At 37.9% G+C, this 20,573-nt stretch overlaps 1 protein-coding gene across 3 annotated transcripts in view; it reads right to left on the bottom strand.

Moving 5' to 3' along the window:
* Positions 1-20,573, bottom strand: part of Mctp (multiple C2 domain and transmembrane region protein) — a 152,856-nt gene that overhangs the window by 120,101 nt on the left and 12,182 nt on the right. For all 3 annotated transcript variants that reach the window (XM_074104805.1, XM_074104806.1, XM_074104807.1), the window contains exon 2: positions 53-213. In XM_074104805.1, the coding sequence (XP_073960906.1) occupies positions 53-213 (161 nt within the window). The remainder of the gene's footprint in view (positions 1-52; positions 214-20,573) is intronic.

Here is a 20,573-nt window from a genome sequence, read left to right as displayed (position 1 = left end):
GTCACTTAGCCCCCACTCGCCGTGTGAACAACGCACTAAACTACCCACTTACTTTGAGGTTGGTAAAGAAGTGCTGCGTCCGATGTACGACGGAGAGCGGCGCGTGGTGATGCGCGGAGCGCGCGCGCGGCGGCGGCGAGCGCGGCGCAGGAGACGCGCATGACAGCTCGCTCGCGGACTTTGACAGCCGGCTGCTCAGCGCCTCCGACCGCTCTGGGGACAATACGAGAGAGTACTCAGCAGGGCTACTCCGAAACTCGAAACTCGAAGTTCGTGTCGTGCGGCCCCTCTCGCTCTCGTATTAAATAGTATAAGTGTCAGAGGGACGGCACGACACGAACTTCGAGTTTCGAGTTTCGGAGTAGGCCTGCAGGTCAAACACGTAGATACCATGTCATAAGCAGTGTCCTTAGTGTAAGTTTTGGGTTACAAAATAAGTCTCGATTGCGTTCGCGTTAAAATCTTAATTTGTATGGAAACACGAACATCGCAAACGTTTCGCTAGAGGCGCTCTTCGTGTTTCCATACAAATTGAGATTTTAACGCAAACGCGATCGAGACGTATTTTGTAACCGAAAAGTTCCACTAAGGGTACAAAAACCGGGTACCCTGTTTTCAAGTGTTGTGTAAAGTAAAGTGACAGTGTGAAAATAAATCCTACTCTTATTCATCGGCGTTCTTTTTTTCGTTCTTTTCAATCACGAACCCACCCCTCCAATACGCATCATCACAAGATTTTAGGTACGTTTAGAACGATGTTTAGAACGTACGTACGTAGTTTAGAACGATGAAAACCACCTAAATGTGAAAATGCATATGCAAATATGCAATTGCATATTATAATCCTGTCTATGAGTATAGCCATGAATAGTCACGGATACTTTCATTTATTACTGTGAGGTTTCCATGATTTCAAAGACTGTTCTCTTAAAATACTTTAGTCCCTATGGTGATCCTTTATGTTAGGTAAGGATTTTTTCTGCAAGTCTGTGCTGCTTAAATTTCAGCATAGAACCACGTCCTCCATAAAACGAGATACATAAGACCATTGAGGTTATCCTACAACATTTTTATAAATCATACATAACTTCTTGGACAGGAAAGTTGATAAATTAGATTAGATTACTTTCTTTTGTTGTGCTTTATTTGAACGATATAGCGCTACTTTACGATATACTTTAAACTAGTTTAAACAACGTATGTATGCATTAGTGGACAGCAAATTCTCTACACTGCAAGAAACGGTTTACTAATGTTTCGGCGAATAACGTTTGGCAACCAGTTTCATTTCGCAACTTTCATTTCCCAACTGTTTAATATTTCTGAAATTGTATATTTCAGGATTTTATTAAAACTAACCTAACCTAAACTATTGGGTTTTATACCTTCCGTCGCTTAAATTTGCCTAAAAGTTCATTGCCAAGACTAGTACCACAAAAACTATAAAGGTATAATTCCAATAATTGAATAGGCACAATACCGTTACTGGTAGTTTAAAAAGTGATGTTTTAAAGTGCCCATTGCGGCCTATTTACTGAATAAATGATTTGAATTTGAATTTGAACCGTTAAGCGTAGTAACGTAAAGACGTCGCATAAAAATGTATCTCAAAAATGCGTCAAAACTGAGTATTAAGTAATGAACTTTTAGGCAGGTTTATATGGCGCGTGGTATACAAGATGGCCCGGAAATAAATCCTAAATATTTACAGTTTTCCAGCCCTCTTGTTCTGAGAGGAGGCCTGTGCCCAGCAGTGGGACGTATATAGGCTGGGATGATGATGATGATGATTTACAGTTTTAGAGTTTGCGAAATGAAAAGTTGCGAAATGAAACAGGTTGCCAAACGTTATTCGCTGAAATATAGTAAACCGTTTCTTAACCCCTCTTCTTCTTCCTTCCTCCCCTCCCTTCCCTCTTTTCTTTCTTTTGGTTTTTAAACTATCTTGCTTGCTAATCCTGCCTTGAAGCAGCAGTGCTTGCACTGTTGTGTTTCGGCGTGGAGAGTAAGACAGCCGGTGAAATGACTGGCACTTGAGGTATCCCATCTTGGGCCTTTAAGTTGGTAACGCATCTGCAATACTCCTGGTGTTGCAGATGTTTATGGGCGTCGGTGACGTTAAACGGTTACGTTGCGAAAAGTCAGTATACCTACCTAGTGCCATCCACGAAGACGCGTGATTTTGTCAAAATTAGACAATAATGGCATTGTAATACGAACAGAGCTTTTGTTTTCGTGAGTTAAAAAATGGTTTTGTAAGATAAACGTATATATAACTTAGCTTTTGCCCGCGACTTCGTCCGCGTGGAATTAGGTTATATCGTGCTGTTCCCTCGGGAACTGTGCATTTTTCCGGGATAAAAAGTAGCCTATGTCACTCTCTGGCCCATAAACTACTTCTATGCCAAAAATCACGTCCATCCGTCGCTCCGTTTCGACGTGAAAGGTGGACAAACATACAAACACACACAGTTTCACATTTATAATATTAGTATGAATGTAACCAGCAATATATCGCCCCGCCTTTATTAATATAACCTAACCAACAAAAAGTTGACTTTGTCACTTCAAAGTTCAATATCCCAAAAACGGCGGAACCGATTTTAATAAAACATATCTACGAACCATTGCTAGAAAACCAGCTTTCAATTAAAAAAAACCGCTCAAATCGGTCCACCCGTTTAAGAGCTACGGTGCCACAGACAGACACAACAGACACACATAGCGGTCAAACTTATAACACCCCTCTTTTTGCGTCGAGGGTAAAAAATTCCGATAATAACGGAATGGATTCGTCAGAAATAGACGATATTTTTTACGGTGCCCACTCGAAAATATTTGAAATTCGCTCGGATAAACAGTACGATTATTAAAACGAAGAGAAAGACAAGCCGCAAGAACTTTGGTCAAACTAGTTACTATCATACATTTTTTTTCAGGATCTTGTTCAAACAAGTCTTCACTAATTAATGAGTAGTTATTTTATATCTAATAGGCGCTATCGCATGACTCAGCTTAACTCCAAGCGGATGACGATAAAAAACGTAAAGCCGAAACCAAAGAGAAAAACGATATGTTTTGATTATAAATCCTGATAGAGACATTGAAGCTATTATCGTTAATAGACCCGGAGATGGTGACACAAAATATTAGGTCATTTGTACGATGGCGGTTCTTCAGGGGTCTAATTACGCAATGACAAAAAAGAAAATAGCGGTGGTACCGGCGGCCCAATCGGGTGGGCGTTAATCGAACGTGTCGGATAAATAACGAGTGTCGAACGATTTGTTCCACAAAAATGCTTGTATTTTCCGTTAGTCGTTTTTTTTTCCAAAACGATTTGTACTAGTATTGATTTGGATTTTGGAAAGTATTTGATAAATGTGATCGTTATTATATTTCTCATACTTCTAAGGGGGAAAAATACTTGAAAAACTTAATTTATTCGACACGACGACATAAAATACGTAAAATAATTTTTTACATCATCGAACCATTGTATTCTGTTCGTTTGGATTTAATTCTACCTAAAAAAAATATTCCAGATTGTAACCATGGAGCAGACGACTGCCTAAAAAACACTTTTTTTGACGATTTGTACCAGTATGGCATTTGGATTTTTGGAAATGATATGATACAATGTGACCCTTCTTATATTTGCCATACTTCTAGTCGAAGGAGAAAGTGGCGCCATACTTGAAATTTATCATATAATTATAATATCTTAGAATTTTGAGAAAATATTGTACATAGGTATGGCATTAGACTTCTATTTATAATCATACAAAGAACTGTTATAAAAAAAATATGCTGGTAATACAAATCGTTTTGCAAAAAAAAATACTCCTTTGCGGCGGTATGGCGGCCATTGGTAACCGTCGGATAAGTATGGCAAGGTGATTTCCGTGAGTGGCTACTCGACGATGATTAGCTGCACAAAAATCAGCCTGGTTTAATTAGTCTCAGTTAAAATGACAAAAATGCACTTAACATGGGATTTTACAACTTCTTTTGTTGCTAAATATGAAAGGAAAAGATAACAACGAAACATAATAAATCTGACCGAAGTGTGGCACTTGTACTTGAGTTGCTCAACCCTTCTTTGATCTTTGAAATGAAAGTTTTTTAAGCCGTCTTAATGCAAAAAGGACAAAAAAATACATAGTTCATATTCTTATGGCTACTAATAACATTAAATTATACAAAGTGATTTTGACGGAGTATACTCGTATAATTATTATTTTAGAAACGCGTGCGTGTAGTGTAATAACCACAAACAATATCAAAACTATCAAGATTGTTTGTTCACAGTATACTTTGGGCCTACCGACACACCTGCGTAATTGTTTCACAGCCCTACTTGAAGATAACAATTAAACAATAGATGTTGGAATTGATTGGTTTAAGTACTTTTCGTAATTTTAACTAAAACAAACTACCAGCGTTATGACCATCATTTTCTTTTTTGTCATTCCGTAATTAGACCCCTGAAGAACCGCCATACTGGTACAAATGACCTAATATTTTGTGTCACCATCTCCCGGTCTACAACATGGCAACACGCCAATTCGTGATAATGATAATATGGCACTAACAACAAACACGTCATTATCATGACTGTGCATATTTATTGAAAACTTGCTGTTGCTAGGGACTCCGTCTGCGCATTTTATTTATTCGCTATCCCTTGGAAATCTTAAAATTTTCTATGCCCTTAAATTAAATACACACGTAGCTGTACGGAACAGGTCCCCTTGTCATTGTTGGCCAAACGTTGTCCCAACATGGACTATTTTATACTACTCTTTTTCCGATACTAAAATTAATGTAAGCTGTGCACACAGAGGCAGGACAAGATTCCCTTTCATCATTATGATCATCACCATCACTCGTGGAACGTCCACTGTTGGACATTGGCTTCTCCCACCTCCAGTTGCTTCGGTTGAAAGCGGCCTGCATCCACCGCAAACCGCGGCTTTAACCAGGTCATCCGTCCATCTCGTTAGTGGACGTCCTACGCTGCGCTTGCCGACTTGCGGTCTCCATTCGAGAACATATCGGCTCCAACGGCCATCGGTTCTCTATGCTAATGGACATGGCCTGTCCATTGCCACTTTCAACGAGCTAATTCACTTGGCTATGTCGGTGACCCTCCTTCTTCTACGTATCTCCTCATTTCTGATCCCCTGTTCGAAATCATGCAGATTTTTTTACCTGAACGCCCCCAAAAAGAGACTTATTCTATCGGTTTAGCCTGATGTAAATTTCTCCATACCTTTTACATACATTTGAATGGTAAACAATTAAACAAACCGTATAAATTCCCTTTATTCTCCATAATATGTGGCCGTAAGGAATATGTTATTACGATAATAATTTCGAGTAACTGGCTGAGCCGTGACGTTCTTGACATTTACGATATCCCTGGCGAACGTGGAAATTGCTAGAGTAATGATTCTTATGTTATTTAGGAGAAGGTAGGATTTAGAACGAATGTGGCGGTGAGCAACTATATTTTTCACGTCTTTAACAACATATTGTTTTACGCGGAATTTAACATAGGGTTGTTGAAATATAAGAGTGTTTCGTATCCCAAAAGGAAATAACGGTCACATTATCCATCCCTATTATAAGACACAAGACACTAAATGACCTAGTCCCAAACTAAGCAAAGCTTGTATGTACTATGGATCCTAGGCAACGGATAAACATACTTATATAGATAAATACATAATAAACATCCAAGACCCGAGAACAAACATTCGTATTATTCATACCTACAAATATCTGTCCCGGCCATCGGAATCGAACCCGGGACCTCAAGCTTCGTAGTCAGGTTCTCTTACCACTTGGCCATCCGGTCGTCAATACATAAACAAAACAAAAAGTAAAACCGACTCCAAAAAAATAAAAAATAACAAAAAAAGGAACCGACTACAAAATCCTTGAAAATATTTTACTAGCACTAGGTACCTACTAGCTCGAAGTCGGTGCCTCAGCACGAGCCAGCAGGAATGGAACAATAGTCGTCTACCTCACCTACTATGGGCTTGAATCCATCCTGCTGGGTCGTGCTGAGTCACCGACTTCGAGCTAGTAGGTGCTAGTAAAATATTTTCAAGGATTTTGTAGTCGGTTCCATTTTTAGGGTTCCGGAGCCAAAATGGCAAAAACGGAACCCTTATAGTTTCGCCATGTCTGTCTGTCTGTCTGTCCGTCCGCGGTTTTGCTCAGGGACTTTCAGTGCTAGAAAGCTGTAATTTTGCACGGATATATAGGTAAACTATGCCGACAAAATGGTACTTACAATTAAAAATTTTAAAAAATAGAAAGGAGTATTTTAGGTATAATAGGACGAGATAGGGTGAAATTACAAGAAATTAAACAGAAAACAAAATTTAAAAATGTACATAATTGGACGGGACATATGTTAAGAGAAAGCAAAGAGAAATGGACTAAGTTAGTAACATAATGGTATCCAAGAGATAGCAAAAGAAATAGAGGCAGACAAACCAAAAGGTGGGAAAATGACTTCAAGAAAATAGCTGGTCCGGTATGGACCCGTTTAGAAAGAGACAGGAATACGTGGAAATCTTTAGAGGAGGCCTTTGTCGACAGACAAGCTGTTCCACACAAACATCCAGTTGCCGATCATTCAAATACAAATAGAATTAATTAAATCAATTTAGTTTTTATAGTAAGTAGGCATGTATTAATTGTAAGGAAAGAAACAGCAATAAAGGCTATTTTATTTTATTTTATTTATTTTTATTTATAAAGGAAAAGTAATTTAAATGAAGTAAAAATACAATCGAAAATTGCATATCTTAAAACATAAAGATACACAGTCATAGTGATTGGCTCCTCAACATTCATCCTAAATTTAGACCTGTGACCGCCTGAGCGCTCATGATCGCGTTCACTATCTCTTTCTACCGTCATTCCCTTCATCATCATCATCATCATCATCATGTGACAGAAAGAAGTGATGAAATCGATCGAGCTTTCGAGTGCGTTAGAAAATAAAGCCACTGAATGTTCAATTGTTTCTTAGACACTTCGCACCTTTAAAATTAAACTGAAATAATTCTAAATTTTCTCATTGTAAAATTCAACCATTTTGTGTTTTATTTAGTTTATTTTGGAACTATGAATAAGTATTTCGAATTGTTTCAGTTAAATTTTAAAGGTGCGACTTATTGTTGTAGTTCCAAAAATAAGGAGTAGCGAAATATCCGCAGGGTTGGAAGATAAGCAGAGGGGTGAAGCTGTGGACGCAAGCTAGTGTGATATAGCTGGCACACCCCTAACGTTTAATCCATTATAACATGACAGTAATTATAAAAAAAACTGTCGCATAGTTCGCTGACCCCGGCAAAACCAGACAGAGGCGTCATGCGATGTTTCGTGTACTTTAGCGCTTGTTTTTACAAGCTTTTATTTAGCTTACCCTGTTTGATAATTTATTTGTTTACTTGCTAATGCCCGCGACTCCGTCCAGGTAAATGCTTTTATCGCTATCCCGCGGGAACTATGAAATTTTTCGGGATAACAACTATCTTATTTGCTTCCTTGGAACTCAAATTATCTGTTTAAGTGGCTAAATAAGAAACAAACAAGCTGAGATATGAGGTGCATAGGGGAAATTCGTGTCGGTACCGTTGACCATCAGTGGTGTAGCGGTATAGCACGCGGTAAGGAATACCGAGGACCTGGGTTCGATTCCCAGTGATGGTTTTTTTTTCTGGTTTTTCTGTGCATCTATATTTCAGTTTGTATTTTCAACTCAAATTATCTGTCTGTATCTATCTAGGTATTTACTGAATTTCATCCTAATCAGTCGAGCGGCTTAGACGTGAAAAGGTAACAAACCAACAAAGAGACTTACAAACTTTTACATTTATAATATCAGTGGGATTAATAAGAAACGTGTTTAATATTTTGTCGGCTAAAAAGTGTCTATAAAGAGCAAATCTGAAAGATTAAACAATTCAAGTAGATAAGTCTGTAGATATTTGAAATCTTGCTCATAAAATTGGGCTTTGAATGTAAACGCACAATTGAGATTTTTTTTTTCTTTTAATCTCTCAGTGATAGTTTTTAGGGTTCCGTACCTCAAAAGGAAAAACGGAACCCTTGTAGGACCACTTTGTTGTCCGTCCGTCCGCCCTGTCAAGACCCTTAAGGTGCGGCCACATGCAAGTCGCTCGACGCTCGTTTTCAGCGTCAAATCTGGTCACGTGTCATACAGCGATAAAGCTGAAAATGTTGAGCTTTATCGCTGGAAATAAAAACCTCTTTAATTTTGGCAGAAACACTGTTATTTTAGTACCACTGCCACGACTGCTACTAAATGAAATTAAGAAATCAGATTCCAAGACCAATATCATTCCTACAAGTAGCCATCTTGACGCTGCTGCTCGACGCGGCGACTTGACGCTACCACTTTTTTGAGTTGCGGAAATTCAAAATCACATTCAAAATGGGGTCACGTGACCAGATTTATCACTGCAAACGAGCGACGAGCTACTGTGCATGTGACCGCACCTTTTATTTCGTGCATTTATTCGGACGGGTGCATGGAGATATCGAGTTGAAATTAAAACCATACTCAGGTCTGTGAATCCTTGAAGCTGTGAAAAAACCAAACTGCTAAGTCAGCATAATTAAAGGATACAGTCATTAAAAAAAGTGTTTCCATACAAATTGCCTTAACCGAAAAATGTATAGGGTAAATACTTCCAGTTGTTCTAGAACTTACAATTTCTGAAAAAAAACCTGATAATCAGAATTTTGTTGTCTAATGTTAATAAACCATCTAAAATGACCCCACGTTGCTTACATTTAGTTTAGGAGAGGATTATTCATATTTAAATACCAACAAATATTATGGAAACTTCAATGCACGAGTCCGTCTCGCTCTCGCATCTGACCAGTTATATTTGAAGGTTCCCTTGTTCACTACTCAAATGGTCCTTACTTCCCATAACGACGGTAATTCTCATATAAATTATAGAGTTAGGAGTTTCCTTTGAGGATGGGGGCTAAATATAGAGAATGTGAGGGAACAAGCGAAGAATTTATTACAGAGGTAGTAAGGGGTCGAGGTGTAATGGAAGGTGGGCTTTATGACTATATCTCACCAAGTGAACGTATAGATATTGGCACGATTATAAACATATAACTTTACTTACGATTCTTTCTTTGAATAATCGCGTTAAACGTCTATCACAGATCATTACCACACAGCAAGCCTTGCTCTATACCTATACATGTCTTGCGTATATGTACATTACTTCAAAAATATGCATAATACCTATTGAGGTAACGCGTGGTATCCGTCTTACATTACCATAATCCCCGGCTAAGCTGTAATGTAAATATGGTAATCATCATCATCATCATCCCAGCCCATATACGTCCCACTGCTGGGACGCTCACAGCGAGCCCAACTGGGAACTTTAATAAATATGCTACCTAAGTGCGGCGGTAAGAAGATGCGTCACCGTGCCGGGACGGTTAGCGCTGTAATTAAAGTGTCAGAGTTGGATTGGGGGCCTGATTAGATTATAGACGAGATTATAGATAACTATATATATAATACAATACATACAATAACTCTTATTGCACACTACAGTAAACAGTACAGAGAAAACAAGTATAACATAGAGATTTTCAAGGTAGCAATATCTAAAGATACAACAAACTATTAGGAGCGTTTATACCTACTGAGCTGGTATCGTTGCATTATTGCTAGTTTTTCTCGATTATTCCATAAAAATTGAATGAAAATTTATTCGTAGACTTTTATATTCTTTAAAAACGAACAAATGTTTATTAACAGTTTTTAAAGAAAATAAAAGTCTATCACGCATAATTATTACAGTAGACACATTAACTTATATATTAGGAACAGTTCTATAGTAATGTATGGAATATTCGAGAAAACTAACAAAAATGCAACGTTGCCAGCTCAGCAAGTATTTAAACGCTCTTAACTCGAACGCACGTTTACCAGAGTGATTGCTTCATTTTACTTTCATTCCATGGTCATTTTAATTTCACTTTGTGTTCAGACGTGTCACTTTTAATGAAATATGCAAAATGAAACGTGAAAATAAATAAAACCGTTTGATTCCTTTAAAAAAAAATATTTACTTTATGCTACTGCATCAGTTGTACAGCATACATGAATTTAAGAATATGCATGACTTTGAGTTTACGCGCGGCACCCGTCTTACATTACTTACCATAATTCCCGGCTAAGCTGTAATGTAAATATGGTAAGTGTCGCGGTAAACAAATGTATCATCGCGACGGGACGTTTAGTGCTGTAATTAAAGTGTCAGAGTTTGACTGGGGGCCTAATTAGACCGTACTAGTACCAAGTTTGGTTGATTGCTATTTATGTCAAATGGTGCTTTTAGCGTAAGGTTTTGATGAGATTCAGTGATGAGAAGTGTGGAAAAGTGTCTGTAAACTAAACACCACGAGATAGGTATAGAGGACAGCTTACCTAACTCACGCTTCTCACACTGTACAGGTTGTCTAAAGGTACATATGGTAATATCAAACAATTCACCTAAGTGATTGCTTAATTTTTCTTCATTCCATGTTTGATTTCATTTAATTTTGTGTTCAGATGTGTCACTTTGAATGAAAGATGCAAAATGAAACGTGAAAATGAAAAAAACATGAACCGTTTGATTCCATTTTATAGAAAACATTTATTACTCTACGCTACTGCATCGTTTGTACAGCATACATGAATTTTTAAATATGCATAACGTTGAGTTAACGCGCGGCGCCCGTCTTACATTACTTACCATAATTCCCGGCTAAGCTGTAATGTAAATATGGTAAGTGTCGCGGTAAACAGATGCATCACCGCGACGGGAGGGTTAGCGCTGTAATTAAAGTATTAAAGTTTGATTGGGGGCCTAATTATATTGTACTGGTACCTACCAAGTTTGGTCGATTGCTATTTATGTCAATGGGCGCTTTTAGCGTAAGGTTTTGATGAGATTCAGTGATGAGAAGTGTGGCAAAGGGTCTGTAAACTAAAAACCAGGAGATACAAATGAAAAACAATCTAAGGTTAGCGCTGTAATTAGTGTCAGTGATTAATGGGGGGGGGGGGCTAATTAGCCTTGCCGGCGACGCAGCGGTACAACGGTATAACCCGCTACATCGCCAGGGGGCGGTTATCCGTTTCTGGATTAATCTTCTGGGGGAGCCATTCCTGGTCCCCCTTTCCCAGCAATGCGAGGCACGGGCGTCCCCGTGTCCGTGGCCTGAGGTCCTTAGACCGAACCTAATCTAACCTAATCTACTTGCGATATTTTGACCGTCGACTTTTAACATAAAGATAATATTAATTTTCGATGTTCAGGTACGTCCCCGAATAAATGTTTTATCTCTTTCTCTCTTTCAGTCCGTCTCTCTTTCTTCGTTCTTTCCTTTTTCCAGAAGCGTGACGCTGTAACAACTCAATTCTCATCGAGTTGTCATTTTTGCAGATGCTTTCGTGGCAAATCTATCGAAAAAAGTATGCCTACAAAAGAACTGGTCGAATTTTAAAAGAACCATTTCCTTTCTTGAATTTATTTAAAATCCGCCAAAATATCTCTTAATTCGTTAAATTTTCAATATACTTCTTCATCTATTGAATATTTTGTTAGCACAAGTTTCGAATATTCGGATTACTCGCAGTAGTTCGTTTTCCCTTTCTTTCCATACCAACAATCTGCTTTTCAACCAACTTCAAAAAAGGAGGAGGTTCTCAATTGGTGTGTATGTTATTTTTTCTGTACTTACCTATTTCCAAAGAAAATACTGCGACTAATCCGAATATTCAAAGTAGGCACAAATGCAAGTAAATGACCAACGGGTGTAGCTCGGGTGAGGAAAACACACACATTAAAAACCCTCAGCGCCTAAGTCTACCTACGTAAAGGTGTTACAAGGGTCACACGCAAAGCATCGCAAACACAACACGGAAGGCCCTCACAATGAACTTTTTATCCCGGCAGCTTGCCACAATTGCTTTTCCGGTAATGACGTTGAGTAGGGGTGTGCAAAATGTGTCACTTGAACGAAAAGATGATTCAGCTCACGAGATATGTATCTATCACTCATTTAGCTCACTGGCTCAGTAAGTCCAATGTGTGTCAGTGATTCATCTGTTTCATAATATAATTCATTTCATACATTTGCTCACTTACAGACTGACCAAGTAATCTGTAAATCGAAAAAGTTTCATACCGTTCGCATAAAGCGTAGCCTTGCTTAGTTTGATTCACCGATATTTTGGTCAGTCTGTACTGTACCCCTTCGCTTGCTAATCATTTTATTAATAAGACAACGAAGGAAAGATTGAACGTATTTTATCTATTGTCTACCCTGAATCTAAGTGTTTATATTATTATAAGTTTTTGTACTGATTTATGGTGTGCAATAAAGAATATTTGTATTGTACTGTATTGTATTTAGGTATTACATATCGCTTTGCGGCTCGCCCACGCCCGTTCACCAATGGTCATTTATTTTCATCATTCACTCATAGACTCATCAGTCATCACTCAATCAAACTTTTTGCCCTGTCAGAGCGATTCATGCGACACATCTGAATTTGAAAAGAACTAGTGAGCTGTAGCAACTGATACAGTTATTTTGTATCACTCAATCAGGCTACACACCTCTAGCGTTGGGCGATGTTGCAAGTGGCTCGTAACGACCGCAAGCCATATTGTGTTTGGAAAGGGTAGAGTCAAGATTGTTTTTGCAATATTGACAAATACATAACTATAGATATAATGAATAATCCGTTTTCATCGGAAAATTCGGAACACACGACTACTAACTTCAGAATACTGTCGACTTTTTGAACGAATTGCTATATTTATATTTAATAAAAAGGTTAACTACTACCGTAGGCGACAGGCCAGAGCAACAGCAACCTGTCACTATTGTACCGTTTTTGTCAAACTTAAAACCTAAAATTGCTAAAAGTGGCTCCGCAGCGGTAACGTTTCATGTGCTCTGCCTACCCCGTTTGGGAATACAGGCGTGATGTTTGTGTGTGTGTGTGAAATACATACTGAGATGTTATAATTTATAAATAACCCCCACGATCAAGTATGTAAGTATTAAGGTGTACTTGTATAAGGTGTACTTGTAAGCCGAACTCAAAGCAAACTAATAAATAAAACCTACGTAAACTTCAGCTTACAAACTTAGCTGATACAAACAGCAATTAATTGATTACATATCAATCTTGTGATGAAATTTTGTGCGCATAGATAAAAATATTACTTACAATTTAATCTAGACTCTATAAGGCTACAAAACTTTTCACTGTCGATCCAAACGGACAATACACACACACGCACACACACACACACACAACAACACAACACACACACACACACACACACACACACACACACAAACACACATAAATGTTTATTTGATACTTTGTTGTTAAATTATTTTTGTTTTTTATGTATTCCATAATAATAAAAGGTCTGACTGGGGGGAGCGGGATCTCCTGGCACAGGTTTCTTTGTAAACTTAATAAGAGATCTCACATGTCAGTGCACAAGATGTCTTAATTAACAACAATAAATATTTTTATTTTTTTTTCAATAGACTTAATCACGAACGGGCGGCTTGGGTGTTGGTGGTTGCTATTTCTAAAACAGCTTTTTTAATCAATAACTTTTTTAATTTAGCTTGGAATTTTCATCCCTACTAACAAAAAAGACAATATTTCAACTTCAACGACCCTAAAAGAAGCGCCCAGTTCTGAGAAGTGAACAAACAATTTTCGGAAATAACTATTTATTGTCAACTATTGTCGGCTAGGTAGGTACTATTGTCGTGATGTGTATATAACTATAGTCTAGCTAGCTAGTTGTTATTCCCTTAGGGTCTATCCAATTTTCCGGTCTGCAAATTTGGTGAGCGTTCTAAAACACCGATTCGACTACTCTCTGTCCCTGGAAGGTCTATTTATGCTTTTTTATGAAGTAAATGTCCTCGAAATTTATTGAATCAGGTGTTACTTTGCGGTGGTCCATATCTAAATGTTTGAAAATCGTGTTTGTTTACTTATTCTGTACAATAAAGAGTTTACGTACATACAATACCTAGAATACATACATAGAATTACTTTACCATTCGCGACCAAAAAATCACCCCCACTTTACGTCTATGGGAGGTACCCTAACAATTTTTTTTTAATTTTTTATTGTACCATTTTGTCGGCATAGTTACATATATATCCGTGCAAAATTACAGCTTTCTAGCATTGATAGTCCCTGAGCAAAGCCGCGGACGGACTGACAGACAGACAGACATGGCGAAACTATAAGGGTTACTTTTTGCCATTTTAAACATTGAGTCAACAATTACTGTGCAGATATTGCTAAGGATCAGCCATGTTACCACATAGATTGTGATCACTTGGTTTGTTGCAGAATATCAGTGTGTCGCTCCCATGAACCATTACATGAGCAATGTTGATCACTAAGCCATGGCCCTTTTGCACTACTGCAGCGCACACAAACAATATGAAAACGTTTACTTTAAGTTAGGACTGTTATTTTTTTAATTTCTGTAATTTTGACTGTGAGTAACAAATAAATGTATCTATCTATCTATCTAAATTTCTATGAATAGGTCGGCGAAACAAACAATTTTGCCGAAAGTTCTTTGCCAATAAGTGCTAACTCTTAAGCACCATTCACTCTCACTAAGGCGCTTACTACGATCCGAAGTCACAAGTTTCCTGACTCTTGACCCCAAAAACTTTGTCATCTTGTTACGGATCTCCAAGAGTTCTCACGCAGGGCTGAACGGACCTTGACGGCTAGTGGCCATCAAGGTAATTTGTAACAGTACATTAATACATTGGAACGCTAATGATTTAACGTAAATTAAGACCGTAATATTACTTCCTCCTCACTAATATTATAAACGCGAAACTGACTCTGTCTGCTTGTCTTTTACCTTTTTACGTTTAAACCGCTCAACTGATTCAGATGAAATTTGAGAAATAGCGACAGTTGGAGGAGGCTTTATTCCGTCTTTTGCTAATATTTTTTCTACCACTTCCTCGTATCCGATTGAGCGTGTAAACTGCAAACTATAAATAAGTCAGTGTTTTGTGCACTGAGGATCTAGCTTCTCATAGAATCTAATCCGTTTACCTTGGTCTCAAATTTTAAATTAGTTGCTTAACTTTTTTGATATTTCATGAAACAGAGAGAAGCGAATAAATTTCAAAAATAACGTTTCCCATGATACAGAGTCATTGCCATGAACCATACATTTTCATGTGCATATCATTCAACAGAAGCCTCTTTTTCTAAATAAAAAGGAAAATCCACAAAAGGTAAACTTACGATCATTCCCGGGCACTTTGTATCTGTTATCGCACCTCCACAATATGGAGATGCAAAACAGTAGGTCAATTATTTATAACAATGTCTGTATTGTGTATCAGGATAGTATCATACCATATTTCCATAATAGGAGTTGTAATAAAATACGATGTAGGAACAAGGAAATCAAAAACAGGATTTTGTTTACTCGACTAACACTACACTATATCCCTAATAGTCTGTATACTATAAATAATAAATAAAATAAATAAATATCACGGGACAATTCACACCAATTGACCTAGTCCCAAAGTAAGCTTAGCAAAGCTTGTGTTATGGGTACTAAGCAACGGATAAATATAATTATATAGATAGATACATACTTAAATACATATTAAACACCCAAGACCCGAGAACAAACATTCGTATTTTTCATACAAATATCTGCCCCGACACGGGAATCGAACCCGGGACCTCAAGCTTCGTAGTCAGGTATAAATAAACAGTTACTTTGCTCACCGGACTTACCATAGCTACGTCTACGCAATAAATGTGTATTCATGCAGCTTCTCCACTCCCATATTGCAAGAACGCACACAAATCACACAAACTTAACTATCACCACCACCACACTACACCGGCGCGTTATGAACTCAAACAGAGTTCATCCTCAGAGCAACACAAGATCTCTCTAAAGACGCTTTGAATATGGATGAGATATTTAGCACTAGCGTAGAATGAATATTTTTGTTACAAAAAACAGAGACCAAAATAAGTGCGATTTAAGTATGTCTTTGGATGCAATATCTCACAGTTAGTGTACCTACACAAGCTTTGCCTTTTTATTACTGCTGTCTTGTAAAAAATTTAGGCAAACTGGGGCAAATTGAATAACAAAAAATAAGCAAATAGTTTTAGTGAATTTCCACACAAAATCGCTGATTTACTTGTACTTTGTTATGCAACTGGGAATCAAATGCTGCGCCATACTATTGTTGTTTAACCACTGTTATTATTGACAGTATCTGCATTACCTTTTGCATTGCTTTTGCAGTGCAAGTTATTGCTTACCTTGGAAATCCTCCATATGTATTTTCAACAAGGGCTTAATAAATTGTGTCAAATCTTCCTTTTATTAAGCACTTGTATTAGGAGGAATTCGCTCCTTCGTACAAGTTGTTCTTATGTTAAAAATAATAGCTAAACAGTTTTTACTCGTAAAGTAGTTCATACGACTATTATAAGTTTAATTATAAGACGCAACAAAACGTTTGTGTGGGTTTATGAAATGAGCCGACAGGCTTATTATATGTTTGTGTTCAATAAGAGTCACTGTATTGTACGCATTGTATCGGTTTAAATTGATCTTCTAGGATCTAATACTGTAATAAATCTGTGGACTGTGTATCAAAGAGGCCTCTTTCCTGTCCTCTACGCTGCCGTTAGCTTTCTGAATGAAAAATATGGAAGGATTTCGTTCAGAAACAACGTATTTACATGTTTTGCTACTGGATACAAAGGAAGCCCCTTTGAGGCATTATACTTGCTGTTTACCATTAAAATGTTTGTAAAAGGTACGGACAAATTTACATCACGCTAAACCGATAGAATAAGTCTCTTTTTGGGGGCGTTCAGGTAAAAAAATCTGCATAATTTCGAACAGGGGATCAGAAATGAGGAGATACGTAGAAGAAGGAGGGTCACCGACATAGCCAAGTGAATTAGCTCGTTGAAGTGGCAATGGGCAGGCCATGTACATTAGCATAGAGAACAGATGGCCGTTGGAGCCGGTAAGTTCTCGAATGGAGCCCGCAAATCGTCAAGCGCAGCGTAGGACGTCCACTACCGAGATGGACGGATGACCTGGCTAAAGCCGCGGTTCGCGGTGGATGCAGGCCGCTTTCAACCGAAGCAACTGGAGGCCTATGGAGGAGGCATACCTAAAATGGTTATTTAAAATAGGTAGGTATTTAATGATTATGGAAACTTTATTTGGCATCAATCTGTGTATATTATAATGAGCAATCCTTGTAACATATTTATTTATGTCGGGCACCTCGGAGATGGCTCAAACGATGTCGACGAAATTTACTATATGCGCACATAGTAAATTTTAGTGGTTGTTCGTTCGGGAGTGAACAATCGATCCAGTATGGTCCTCTCTGGGAAAGCGTGTGTTTTCGAATTGTAATTTTTTTTTTTATAGTGAAAATTACACGCGCAACAAGATAACTCTATGTTGAAAATAGCCTGAATGGCTTCGAGAAAAGTATGGTACGGCCGTGCCTTTGTTTTTGTTTTGCTCGACTCTATCTGTCTGGTGGTTCAGCGGTATAGTGTTAGGTTTGTAAATTGGAATTCTATTCTACATAGAGTTCAAATCTTGGGACGTGACTTAGTTTTTTCATTTTTATTTTTTTGTTATACGAGTATAAGCCGTGGTAGCCTAGTGGTTTGACCTATCGCCTCTCAAGCAGAGGGCCGTGGGTTCAAACCCCGGCTCGCACCTCTGAGTTTTCGAAATTCATGTGCGGAATTACATTTAATATTTACCACGAGCTTTGCGGTGAAGGAAAAACATCGTGAGGAAACCTGCACAAACCTGCGAAGCAATTCAATGGTGCGTATGAAGTTCCCAATCCGCACTGGGCCCGCGTGGGAACTATGGCCCAAGCCCTCTTGTTCTGAGAGGAAGCCTGTGCCCAGCAGTGGGACGTATATAGGCTGGGATGCATACGAGTATATACTCAGCGGCACAAAATTTGGTCCACTCTACATACAAAATTACCTGTTACTGCTTTGGTACATTTGAGGACGAGATTTTTTGTCGCTCAGTATATTTATTTATTTTACGTTTTACGTTTAAAATAATCTTATTTTAATAATTAACGTATCTTCTCCAAAAAACATGATAATACTTATAACAAAAAAAAACTTTGACAAGCTTACTTCGTTTATTTTAACAACACCTTCTTGCGTGGTTTAACTTTAGTTTCATTGATGCGTATTAATCTTCGGTTTCAGTTTAGGCCTGGTTCGGTTTGAAAAAGGAACCTTTAGGTTCAGTTGCATATACTATTCGTCAAAAACTAAACAAGTTAAATTAGTTTAATTCTATACTTGTATTATTTTGTGTGTCACGAATAAATGTTTTTTCTTTCTTTCTTTCAAATTTTAGCTAGACCAAAAGAAACACGGTAGCTCGTGCCGCAGCCGCTACGACTGAATAAAACATCCTGTTAATTGCAGCAACTAGTAGTCAACAGAACCCAGCGAACACAGAATTCTGGGGTTCCGCAAAGAATAATGAACATATAAAAATCAAAAGTTTTGCAAATAAACTGCAAAGAGCTCTTTTCCCTTTATCATCCCAGCCCACTGTTAGGTACGTTCCACTGCTGTGAACAGGCCTCCTCTCAGAGTAAGAGGTCTTGGGCCATTGTTCTAACGACGGTCATCGCTTCGGTCATATTTTTTTTGATTAATTGATAAAAGAAAAATCATTATCATCATCATCAGCCGGAAGACGTCCACTGCTGAACAAAGGCCTCCCCCTTAGAACGCCACAATGAACGACAACTCGCTACTTGCATCCACTGGTTACCCGCAATTCTCATGATGCCATCAGTCCACCTAGTGGGAGGCCTACCAACGCTTATCGTCTTCCGGAAAACTTTCCTCCCCCAACGGTTAGCTATTTATCTGTTGTTAGAGCGATGTGGCCCGCCCATTGCCACTTCAACTTCCAATATTTTCTGAAAATCTTTACAGACGGAGTAATTAGTTTTTTTTTAAATATAATAGCTTTTACCGTGTGTATATTATACACCGCATTAATGCTCATGGCACATGTACAGTCAAGTGCAAAGATATCGACACGGCAAAGGTTACAAAAATACACGAATAATTTATTGAATCAGGCGTTACTTTGCGGAGGTCCATATCAATGAAATAAAAGAATTTCCTTGCTCACCCGCGACCTTAGCTAAGCTTATGCAAAAATATGTGTGAGTGTGGAGGTGGAAGAACTGCATGAACATGCATATTTTGCATAAGCTTAGCTATCGTAAGGTCGCGGGTGAGCAAGTAAATTCTTTTAGTTCATTAAAAATACACGACTTTATGCACTTTACATAAAGGTCGTGATACATATTTTTGAAACTTTGGCCGTGTCGATATCTTTGCACTTGATTGTATCAAAATTCAAGAATCTAGCTCTTGTGCATTGTCGGCCACTTTACTCTTTCGTAGATATTAGTATGTATGTATGTATCTAAAGATCCGACATAAGCGCCATCTAACATCAACATGCGTACAACTTGCCAAAAGTAAATCTACCGACTTAAATTAAATTCATTTCTATACGGAACCGCCCATGCATGAATCGCTCACGCTTGGCCGGTTTTTATTAAGGCCCAGCACGATACTTGGCGTGCAAGAAATAATTAAGTTCTACATTTGAATATTACACTAGCATGGATTATAAAGGATACAATACCCTGTGTAAAAAGCTCCTGGGCTTACATTTTTAACCGACATCAGCAAAAAAGAAGGTTTCAACTTGGCTCTGTACACGACATCAGCGCCACCTAGCGTCCGCAACTTTTATGGCTCTGATGCTCTGACGTTTTGAAATTTCATCGCGACATTGTGACAAAAATCAAACCTATAACGTATTAATTTATACAAAATTACTGTGATACCGTGATTTGGGTGGACAAAAGGTTGTGAATTCATTTTTGTCCATTAAAATTAAATGAGGTAAGTAAGTAAAATTTATTCAAAAAGTGTGTTTTATTTTCGTTATGTCAGGGTTTGTTTACTTCATGTTTAGTTGTACTTTTACTGTAAAACGAAAAGATAAAGCTATCTTATGGGTTTCTTTGGGATAAAATAAATTATATAATTGTTCTTATATCGCTATTAAAATATAATAAATATAGTATCGTATCGTGAGTATCATTTTGAAGACCGGGTTTGTGAGTCACTCAATATAAAATTTCAACCACAAACCGTTTCATAAGGAAAATTGTTGCTAGACATGTCCGAGATGTAGAGGAATTAAGAACAAAACAGGGACAGTGTTCAATAATTGAAGCTCGCATCATAACACAAACATCTATTACTAAAATTAGGTAGTTAAAGTCTATACAAATTGCTTTTTAAGACAGATTCTTATGTGTATGA

Source organism: Choristoneura fumiferana, chromosome 22, assembly GCF_025370935.1.
Source record: "Choristoneura fumiferana chromosome 22, NRCan_CFum_1, whole genome shotgun sequence".
Lineage (NCBI taxonomy): Eukaryota > Metazoa > Arthropoda > Insecta > Lepidoptera > Tortricidae > Choristoneura > Choristoneura fumiferana.
This window is presented reverse-complemented; position numbering and strand designations above follow the sequence as displayed.